General features: G+C 39.2%; 1 protein-coding gene across 6 annotated transcripts; it reads right to left on the bottom strand.

Moving 5' to 3' along the window:
* Positions 1–288: 288 nt before the first annotated feature.
* On the bottom strand, positions 289–7,433 carry LOC131242037 (urease accessory protein D). Of its 6 annotated transcripts, none has more exons than XM_058240401.1 (8): positions 7,286–7,433; positions 7,144–7,209; positions 4,835–4,909; positions 3,820–3,864; positions 3,351–3,584; positions 1,049–1,131; positions 798–960; positions 289–692 (listed from the first exon to the last, which is right to left on the bottom strand). In XM_058240401.1, the coding sequence occupies exons 1-8, from the start codon at positions 7,379–7,381 to the stop codon at positions 573–575; spliced, it is 882 nt and encodes a 293-aa protein (XP_058096384.1). In that variant the 5' UTR covers positions 7,382–7,433; the 3' UTR covers positions 289–572. The 6 variants fall into 6 exon arrangements, with proteins under 6 accessions (XP_058096384.1, XP_058096408.1, XP_058096389.1 ...); XM_058240425.1 differs by having other exon boundaries at positions 3,351–3,506; XM_058240406.1 differs by lacking the exon at positions 3,820–3,864.
* Between the last annotated feature and the right edge of the window lie 3,904 nt (positions 7,434–11,337).

Raw genomic sequence — 11,337 nt, 5'->3', positions numbered from 1 at the left:
AGAGAGAGAGAGAGCTTGAAGATACCATGAACTGGTGAAATTTGGGATTTTTCAAAACTCAGCAAAACCCAGTAGGGGATTTAGGCAGCTCAAAACCCCATGAAAGCACAGGTGTAGAATGCCCAACACGGACTAACAAAAGTTTTGAATAAGATTTTACATTGCTGGGATTCACTAAAAATCAAAGGCTTTTGAGCTTCCAATAACCGCACGAACTAAGGTCTTTTTGACTAATGAAAAACCTATGTAGCTGGTATTTTTGTCACCTGCATTGACAACAAATAACAGCTCTTTTTCTTTTCTTTTTTTTCCTTTTTTTTCTTTTTGTCACCCAAAGTCACTCATGCCTTTGCAGGTGGGTTGAGAGAGAGGATGAATTCATTGGATGCGACTTGCAAGTTTCTTGGACGAAAATAATGAAGGCCAATGTCAGCGCCATGTGTTTTCATGAAGTGCTTAGGTCAGATATTGCACATGTTTGTGGATGACTAACAGATCGCAATTCCTTATCAGAAAAAACAGTTCACATGATGTCCTCCAAATTTAGCTCGTTGTGAAACATGGTTCCCTACTCATGTTCGGCAATATGGAGACGCCCCAAGAAGCGACTCCATGCTAGCCAAATGATGCCGTAAAAACTCATATACGGATTCAGTTGTAACTGCAGATATCCGAACAACCACACCCAGATCCTGTATATAAAGAACCAGAAACAAGTACAACTGAGATCAGATGCATACTGTCTAATATAATAGTTGCAAAGGACAAAGAAACCAAGAGACCGATAAATGGGTTACCTTAGGACCAAACACGCTGCAAGAAGCTATTAGAGCTGGTTTGGGTAGGCCATACTCAGACTCAATTTTCGTTCCGCATGGTGAGGCAGGTGCATAAAATCGCTTGGTCATCATTTTCTTCACGTCTTCTTGTACTTGGTTTTGGACATGCTTTAACTTCGGCCTATATCCAAATATTGAACAAACTAATGCATTGAATAAAAATGATATGAAACTGAGGAATTTTACTTGAGGAAACAAATGAAACATACCCCACGAGTATGACCATGGCAATGACTTGGTAGTCCTGCATGCGGTCGGCAATACTGGTGCTAGATCCTTGCTCTAGTAGTACCTGTGTAATCAAATAAAACCCATTTTAGAAGTGTGCTGAAGATGCACTTCATAGCAAAACGTGTTGCTAGAAACAGAATGCAGCCACTTCTTTTCATGAATAGGTATTATACAATGCCCAGAGCAAAGGTACCAAAAATAGCCAAGCAAACATGTACTGCCCCTATCTATCATGGTCCTCCACTGCTATTCTATATAGAAAACAGAAGCAATTCTCTCAGAGCCCATTCTAAATAGAAATAGCAATAGCAGTAAGTACATTGCACGTGCTTCTGAATCAAAGAAACCCCATCTGTCTGTTCATCCTACAGTGGGATTTTGGGAGGACCCCACCAGAGGGACTCATATGAATCCCCATAATGTTGTTGATTTCAGACATGGGGAGCGGTATACGTAGAAGAAACTGCTATGAAAGCAACTTCAATCCCTACCAACCCCAATCCATCCCTTTGCCTATATAATGAATGGAGCAGCCCGATTTCCAGCCTGAGAACATACATGGTGGTGGCACCTATTTTTTTTCTTCTCTCTCCCTCTTTTAAAATAAAAAGATACCAAGCTTTATTCCATAAAAGGATGACTGACATCATCTGGATAAAAACAGCCAATGCAAAGCATTTTGCTTTGAGAAAGACCATCCCAGGGTGGCTTCCTGAATTGCTGAAGACCCAGTTGTGACTTTCGTGCCACACTGACCATAAAACGGCATGCGAAGAGATCCGCCTTCCTTCTCTTGCCACCTGATGTATGGCCCCAATCTTGCACATGTGCCACCTTGGCACATTGGGGAAGGTAGGATTTATATGGCTACTGTCAGCTGTCACAGTAGCTATAGCACCCGAATAAAAATGCATGGAAAGTGAGTTTAGGAATAGCCACAGCAGGCATCCACCCATGGCTTTTGAAAACTGTTGATAACATAATTGGTTGGCAATACATGGATTCATACATTCTACATTATCAAAATAATTATCTAAAACTCCACAATAAAATCCTCTGATGGTTTCTTTCTCAACCAGTTTGGATGCCAAATGAATATTCTCTTGCAAAATCACTATAGATTCATGGATGTCGAGGATCCATTATTTGCGACTGTTTTTACCTGCTTCTGTTTTCTGTTTCTAGATTACAAGATTCCCCTTTAGTTATATACTCGTATTGAATACAAATACAGACGAGTCGTGGGCTGACCTGGCCAAGTAGGAATGGGTTGCAAGGGGCTTGTCCGATTTTGGTTGAATCCCACCCTTGATGGGAATCTGATCTTGGGAATTGGAATTAACAAAATCATCATCAAGGGTGACTTTTGATCCAATCCCAAATTCCAACAAATAGGGTTTTCTCTGTATTTCATGTGAATTAATGCATTCATAATAACATTGTAAATCAGCTTGCAGAGTTGTACGGAAAATTAACTTCCAATAATCATTCGGGACTCTTATCTATACTTTCCTGTTCACATACTACCTGCTATAAATTTAAGGTTTTTCGAGTCTGAAACCCAATGTGCTCAGCTCAATGTCCTCAGTGTCAGACCTAGAACAGATGTCATGTTCCCAAGCTAAGGAGGTTTTGTAATGAAAGAATTTCATATCATCTCCTAACATAAACAAGCCAAACAAATTTTATTTTATTTTTTGAGTGGTATGAGCCAAACAATTAAAACACATACTACCTGTTATAAATTTAAGGTTTTTCGAGTCTGAACCCAATGTGCTCACATACTACCTGCTATAAATTTAAGGTTTTTCAAGTCTGAAACCCAATGTGCTCAGCTCAATGTCCTCAGTGTCAGACCTAGAACAGATGTCATGATCCCAAGCTATGGAGGTTTTGTAATCAAAGAATTTCATATCATCTCTTAACATAAACGAGCCAAACAATTTATTTATTTATTTATTATTATTTTTTTTCTGAGTGGTACAAGCCAAACAATTAAAACACATCTTAATGACAACTGGTAAAATTGTTGCAACAACCTGTAGCATTGAAAGCATGAAGAGAAGCTAGAAAACAGAACAATCTTTACTTACTACTTATATGAGGAAGTATAATTTTATGGTAATTACAAGCAACCAAAGTTCAATTGATACAAAAAAGGGAAATTTCCAGAACAAAAATCCAAAAGGTAAAATACAAAATGTAACCTCCTAAGGGAACATCATCATCATGACCTCCTATTCTCCCACTACAAATGCATAGGAAAAGAAAAGGATGTACCGAATCAAGAAAGAGAGGCTCATTGCCATCCAAGAAGATGTTGTTAGTACTCTTGTAGAGTTCAAAATCCCATTTTTCTCCACTTTCATGACGCCCACTGGTAAGCCAATCTACAATGACCAAACTTGAATCAGAAGCGACTCTGAAGATTTGCTTCTGAGAGTACCTTGCGGTGGAAAAACACGTCACTGGGTCTGGAATTATCACCAAAAGAGCATGCGATCCAACTGTAGCCTACTGCAAGGCATAAACTTGCCACCGTTACTTGGAACAATTTGTAACAACTACAACAATCAATAGCTAACTGGGAAAATCAAAATACTCAGTATAAAGATAATATACCAAGAAAAAAAAAACTGAGTATCTTAGGAGTTCTTGGAAAAAACACATCAAACTAAGTGATTGATTTCTTCACATTTTTGTGGAAAATGTTTGTTTTATATTTCATTAGGTTGATGAAAGATGATACCTCTAGGAATTGTTCCGAGCACTTTGATCCCACTGATTTGTAGACCTGTGCAACAATGGTTTGAAAAATAAGGAAAATCTTTGAACCCACTAGGACACCTCTAATCAGTGAAACACCTCCAGCTAAAAAGTGAGAAAGAGATGTTAAGTGATGCTCGACCAAGCAGAAAAGCTTTCTCCCTCCCTCCCTCCCTCCCTCTATAATTGTTAATTGGTAAGCATAACAAGAGAAGCCTCGAAAGAGTTATGTATGACTCAAAATAACCTAATTAAAAAAGGATTAGTTAATAAACTCTTGCTCTTGTCACTTATTTTCCAGGCCACTTTTTGGGTAATAAACAACTTCTAAATGCTACGAAATTAGTCCAGTTTGAAAACCCACAGAATTTCCAAACCAGTCCATGCTACTCTGCAATGAATTGAGTTAAGACTGATTTACAGAATAGTTGTATGGTTGTGACAGGCTTTAGAGAAATTTTAGTATTATTAAAATTTATTAAGATAGATAGTTAGCATTAGATTTGGATGATTTCTATGATTAGATTAGAAATGGAGTCTTTATATGTTCATAATTTGTAGGTGAAGTATAGCCAATTGGTGAATAGTGCATAAAGAAAAAAATAAATAAATCTTTATACGTTCATAATTTGTAGGTGAAGTATTATAGCCAATTGGTGAATAGTGCATAAAGGAAAAAAAAAAAAAAAACTTTGCTAATCCTGCATTTGGGTTCATTTTGGTGTTGTGATGCTCCTATAGGTGGTGTCATTCAACCCAAAGTTTGAGCTTCGATGTGACTTCAAACTCAAAACTTTGAATTAAGCATTATAGTATATTGGTTCAGTTTGTATACCCTATATCCTACTGTGGTAAGATTCATCCCCAGTGTTTCACAATAAAGCGTATCCCCCCAACATGAAATTTAACATTTATATCTAAAAGAAAAATAGGTTAAAATAAAAAAGAAAGAAGGAAAGAAACGAAAGAAATGTTAACACAGGAAAAGGCAAACTAACCTTTGTGGAAGCCTGAGTGGTCAAGACTGCAGTGCAGCTCTCTCCCACACTTACCTTGCAACTAATGCAATCTCCCTGTGCCCCACATACATGCCAAAGCTCAAAATATTGAAAGTATCTTATCTATTGAGAATGCATCGAAATACAAATAATAATATATAGGATAAGTATCAATCAGACTGAAGGGGATATTTCTTAGGATACCTATAAGATTAGCATGCTTTATGGGACAAATTTTTTGGGCAGTCAAGGAATATGTTCATAAGATGAGTTTAGTTGAAATGAACATGTTGAGATGGATGAGTGGCAAGAGGAAGGATAGAATTGAAAATTAATGCATCTGAGGAAACTTATTCGTAGCACAGATAGAGGGAAAGTAGACTTCCATGGTTTGGCCATGTGCAACAAAAACCAAAACTACACCGATTAGAAGAAGAATACGGATCCTCTGTTTGCGTCAAGCAGCAAAATTGTGGTTGTTGCAATCTAATTGGACTGTGTGATTGTGTAATTGCATCGGTGATTGAGATGGACCAATCACTATTCAGCAAATGAGGAAAAAACCAGGAAAGTCATGCTTTTGGCAAACAGAGAATCCGGACTCTTAGAAGAAATGAGTTTATGCAAGTCAAAGACTCTAAGAAAAGATTTGATGACCTATGATTTAACCAAGGGTCTGGTCCTTGACAGAGTGCAATAGCATAAAAGGTTGCATATGGTGATCCCGATTAATTCAGATAAGGCTTAGATGATGGTGATATACATTCATAAACACATGTGTATGGGGAATGATCCAGTGCAGTCGACTGTAACTGTATGATATGGTAGATTGTGTGTAGGGCCCACCGTGATGTGTCAGACATTAAAGCCATGTATCAAACACACCCATCATGAAAATATATATTTGATCGGTAAACACCAATAAATTCATTGGGAAATCCAATAAAAAATCTGAATTGCAATAACATAAGTACCATTCCTATCTGTTTGTATCTTGGCACGTTCAGATACAAATGCCGTCAATACCTTCCTCCCCAAATAATTTTTAGTGAAATTCAATATTATATCAAGATCAATAAGGTCTGAATGCGTTTAGGAATGTATATAGTTAAATTCAACAGCAATAAGATACATCCAACGACATTTATACATAATGTTATATAATATAATAATGGAAAAGAAAATTACATTTATATTTAAAAAAAAATTCTAGAAGGAAAAAAGAAAGAAATTGTTAACAATGATTGCAAAAGGCTATTTAACACCCTATCTGACTGCCAAATACGCCCAACATTTCCACTTTTGGTCATACAGCAGTACAATTTGCACTGCTGTATGACCCAAAGTAGAAACAAGGGTCGTAGGGACGCGGATTGCTCCATTCAGCACCAATTAAAAGGCGCCATGTGCTCGTGAACCCACAACAGGAAAAATCATCATTTGGTGCAAGGAATCTTTATTTTTTCATTGTGGATCTGATGTAGGATAATTAACCACTTGCTCTAAAAGCTCGAACTGATAGAGTATGGCTCATACCACTTTGACGTAGGACAATTAATCACTTGCTCTAAAAGCTCGAACTGATAGAGCATGGCGAATCAATCCCTTTATCTCATAGCGCAGGCCCCACATCGCATGGGTTAGGACCTCGGCCGAAACCCCCTCGTGGGCCCCACTTCACATGGGTTCCGCTTCACACGAGCCACCCGCCTCACACGGGCCGCCGCCCCGAGTGTGCCCCTGCATCCCACAAGCAACCCCACTCGAACCCGGTGTGAAAATGCCCCTGCATTAGGGTCCCACACCAAACACGTAGAAGTGGCGCTTTTCATTGGGTGCATCCAATGTGTAGATGCATACATTCACAGGCAAGACTATTGTGATAGTTCAGCACCATTTTGAAAATGGTGTTGACTCATCCACCTCACATTTGGCACTGTCTACAGCCACTCAAATCATCAAAATTGTAGGGCACAATGGTCAGATGAAGCATACCTCGAAAAATCACATTGATCAAGAAATCCTATCCATTGAATTCATGGCTATCTGAACGAATGGTTAGAAGAAAAATAGCGTGTGGTCCAAATTCGAAGGGCAAAGTCAGACAGTTGCTATCATCTTCTTCTTGTAACTTTTTGAGATATCATCCATCCACGATTGTCTCAGAGACTTGGACGATCTGGATAGCGAGTACAACTATGCTGTGGACGGTTGAAGAGTCGCCACCATTTTAAAAATGGCGTTGAACAATTACAGGTGTCTATCCCTTCTACATGGATACAGACATACATAGATATATAGACACATACCGAAACAATGCCTCCACCGTAGGAGATGCTGTAAATCCAAACGGCATCTGTTTTGGAGGAGGCCACCTGCATGATGACATGAGATGGTTGGTGAGGATTCATGCATGCTGATGATGGATAGATGGATGTGGAAAGAAGATACCTTAGAAGGGACGATGAATTTGAGAGGGTATTTGGAAAAGCATCGAGTCGCCTTTGATTTCCCTCCCACTTTCTCTACTACCACGATTCCCTCCATTCCCTCCTCTCTCTCTCTCTCTCAGAGTCTAGGGATGTCAACGGTGGCCTTCGGGTCGGGTCTACCCGTACCCGGGAAGAACGGGATCGGGTCTCTCAAGCACCACCTCTCGTAATTTCAGGACCCGGACCTTGAATCGATTAAGTTACGTTGCCAGCCCGGTTCTGGGCCTTGGTTTTGAGCCGGGTTGCTATTGGTTTGGGTGGTATTAGATGGTGGGGCCCACCTGATGGATGGAATGGAATAGGTCACTTTGACGCATGCCTGGTGTGTAAATGAGCTGTCTTACATTTGTGTGGCTTTTGGAGATTCCATTGCTATAATAATTAATATATTATCCTACTTTGAACGACTCCAAAACAGCCGACCACCATTCTTTTTAAATGGTGAACGGGCACCCAATCAGATTTGGAAACAAGTTAAAAAGTTGGACTGCAAAATCTGGTCTGGTCCATCGGGTCTGGGTGTCTTTTGACGTACAACCATTTCTGTCCACCCAATGCGCTATGTATGTATGAATCTAATCTGCACCATCCACTATATTCACAAGATTATTATTTTACCATGGTTCGGATTTGAGGTACCTGTGGCCATTTCCGACTTACGGAAATTAGATTGGGTTCGTGTCATGTATAAGATACCCTCTCTGTTATTAGGGCCTGTTTGGATACCACTAGATAACTTATTAAATGGGGGCTCCCACAATGGACGGTCCATATCAAAGGTGAGCTCTACATGATGGATGACCCCATATTAACGTGAATCCATATAATGGATGGTCAACATCAAAGGTCAGCCCGTAATGATAAGTAGCCCACATCCAATGTGGGCTGGTATGATAAATGACATATTTTAAAGGTGGGCCCTACATAATAGATGGTTCACATCAAAGGTTTACTCCACGTGATGAGTAGTAGACAATGAAGTTGGGCCCCTTATGACGATGGGCCATATTGAGGTGGCCCCAGTAGACCATCCACATCAAAGGTCAGCCCCTAATGATGAATGGCCCACATCCAAGGGGCCCCGCATAATAGGCAAACCACATTGAAGGTGGGACCCACATGATGAATGATCCACACCAAGGTGGGCCCCACATGATGGATGGTCCACATCAAAGGTTGGCCTAATGATGAGTGGCCCATATCCAAGGCGGGCCCCCTATGATGGATGGCCCACATCGGAGGTGGAGCCCCACATAATGGATGGTCCACATCAAAGGTGGGCACCACATGATGGGTGGTGGATATTGAAGGTGGGCCCCACATGATGGACAATAACATTGATGACAGCCCAACATGATGGATGACTAACATCAGAGGTGAGTCCTACCTAATGACTAGTGCACACTAAAGGTCAACCCCTAACAATGAATGGCCCACATCTAGGTGGGCCTGCATGATGAACAGCCCAAATCAGAAGTAGAGCCCACACAAATGAATGATCTATATCAAAGGTTGGCTCCACTGATGGAAGTTAGATATGAGGGGATCAAACTAACTTGAGGGATTATTACTTATGATGCTGAAAACTAAATATGTTTTTCTACTTTTTAGATGATAAGTATTTGTCTATCTAACATAGTTACCGGTGATTAAGTAGAAATCAAGATAAGCTACTTACGGCATACATAGCTTATCTAAACTAACTTAGATTACAAAAGGCCCCCTTAGAAAGTTCACATAGGATCCAAGAGCCCCCTTGGAAAGTTCACCACCGCACAGATCGTTTCTCAACGCACAGCATTTAAAGTACACCTTATGCACCACGTAGTGATATTTTTGACATCCGTTTACCCATCTGTATCTGCCAATCCAAACACAAATGGATCGCTAGAGATGTTTCTTTTTTCTTTTTCTTGGCTATTCGATTATTTTGTAGCCTAGCTCACCTGAATGATCGGATCCTGCATAGGGGTGCCATATTGGCATGTGTGGTTCAATGTAGGTTGTGGGGTTCGAGGTGCTTGCGGGCTTAGCGAACCTACTCAAAGAAGTATTTGGATGCCTGAATATAGGTGTATTTGAGGGGACAGATAAGATCAACGGTTTTGATCGTTAGCCTCAATGGTCCAACAATCTCACATGGATCAACACCAACCATTTGATTAATAGCTGGCACATAGATCGAAGAAGAATCGAATAAGGGTGTAATGGCCCTTCTAATGCTGGCATTAGACTGACGCATCAAAAGCACAAGGTGTCCAAAACTCCCATCACCATCTATGGACCTGTTTTCTGATCAGCTGTTAAAATCATCAAGCAAGGGTCCATACGCATTACCACCCAACAATCATTCATTAACGGAGACTCCATTCTTTGTTGAGGGGACAGCAATAAAGAAATGAAAAGTGATACCACCATATCGTGAGATGAATTATAATTCTTTTGGTTTTGACCTTAATAAGATTGTCAATTAACAAAGAAAAATAGGATAACTCAACACACACCTCTTATTCCATGTATATTAATACATGCATGACGGCTCCGAATTCATATATCAGGCACTGCAAGGGTGTGTTGGATGCAATGTTTGAATTATCTCCGATATTGCCGAAATATTCCTAACATTATTTGTATCTCTAGCTCGGTGATACCGATAACATTGATAGCGATACCAATAACAACGCTGTATAAAAAATTCTAGGTATAGGCAATGTATCGCTAAATATCGCAAATGTATTGCTAATGTATCGATATCGTCAATATTTTTAACTTTGTAAATTTCAGGTGTCTTTCGTATTGCCAATGCGTCGATATCATCGGTGTATTGCCAATATTTTTGATTGTGTAAATTCCAGGTGTCACTTGTATCGCTAATGTATTTGGGATGTTTAGGTAAATATTACTAATGTATAAATATCACCTAATTTATCTATGATAATATTGATAATATCATGATGTTATCATTATCACAACATGTCAATAACAAGATCGCAATCTTTTATTTCTTTTTCAGTTGTCAACGATTTGTTGGGTAATATCATGTGCTGCCGATATTCTGAAATATCAATAGATGTTTGGATGGAAGGTTGGATGGATAAATGGGATGTATGAAATGGTCGGACTGATTTCTTACAACAAGAAATGTTTTTAGGGCCTCGGTAATGGAAACTTATTATGTATGCTTTCTTTTTGCAAAAAAAATAAAATAAAATTATTCCCAAATATACAAACGTGTATTTTAACTTCAAATGAAGTTTCACTGAAAAATTCCTCCGTTTTCCCTTGTATTTTTTCCCGCATTTCCGGTTATCAGCAATATTATCCGCGATACCAATATTGTTTCTATATCCCCCCGGCTAACGAAACTTGTAGCAATACAGACAATTCAAACACTGGTTGGATGTTTACTTTTTTAACTCAAAAAACATACATTTGTCTATTTCATAAATTTGGCCGTGGTCTAACATTTGTCTATTTCATGCTACCATAGGTTCGTTTTTGGCTTCTCAAACAGTTCTTGTTCTGCGGTGTCATTTAACAGCCCACGAATAGTGGCCAAAATACCATTTTGGCGTTGCATCCAGACAGGACAAAATATCATAGATACTCAATTCAGTGCGCTGTTTAAGGTCTTCATGATTTCTTTATTCATAGTGAAACTACCGATGCAACTTTAAATTGCAGTGATTTGCTAATCAGCTGGCTGAAACTGGTAGACTGCGTGAAAGATAAAGATACCTCGTTTCAACGCTGAGGTCTTGGCAACGATTCCCTGGTGGGGGTGGCTAACAGTGAAGTGTGATCTGACAGTGGGTGTACTAACAAGCTAACCAAAAAAAAAAAGCTGGCTGAAACTGTTACAAGGTTAAAGAGACTTTTAAAATGGGTTTCTTTTTTTTTTTGTTCTTTTTTCTTCTTTTTTTTTCTTTTTTTAGTTCCAAGAGTAAAGAGGAATCAGCTACACCAGAAAAACATATAATAAAAATTATTATTATTATATATATAAAAAAA

The sequence above is a fragment of the Magnolia sinica genome, chromosome 1 (assembly GCF_029962835.1).
Source record: "Magnolia sinica isolate HGM2019 chromosome 1, MsV1, whole genome shotgun sequence".
Classification (NCBI taxonomy): Eukaryota; Viridiplantae; Streptophyta; class Magnoliopsida; order Magnoliales; family Magnoliaceae; genus Magnolia; species Magnolia sinica.
This window is presented reverse-complemented; position numbering and strand designations above follow the sequence as displayed.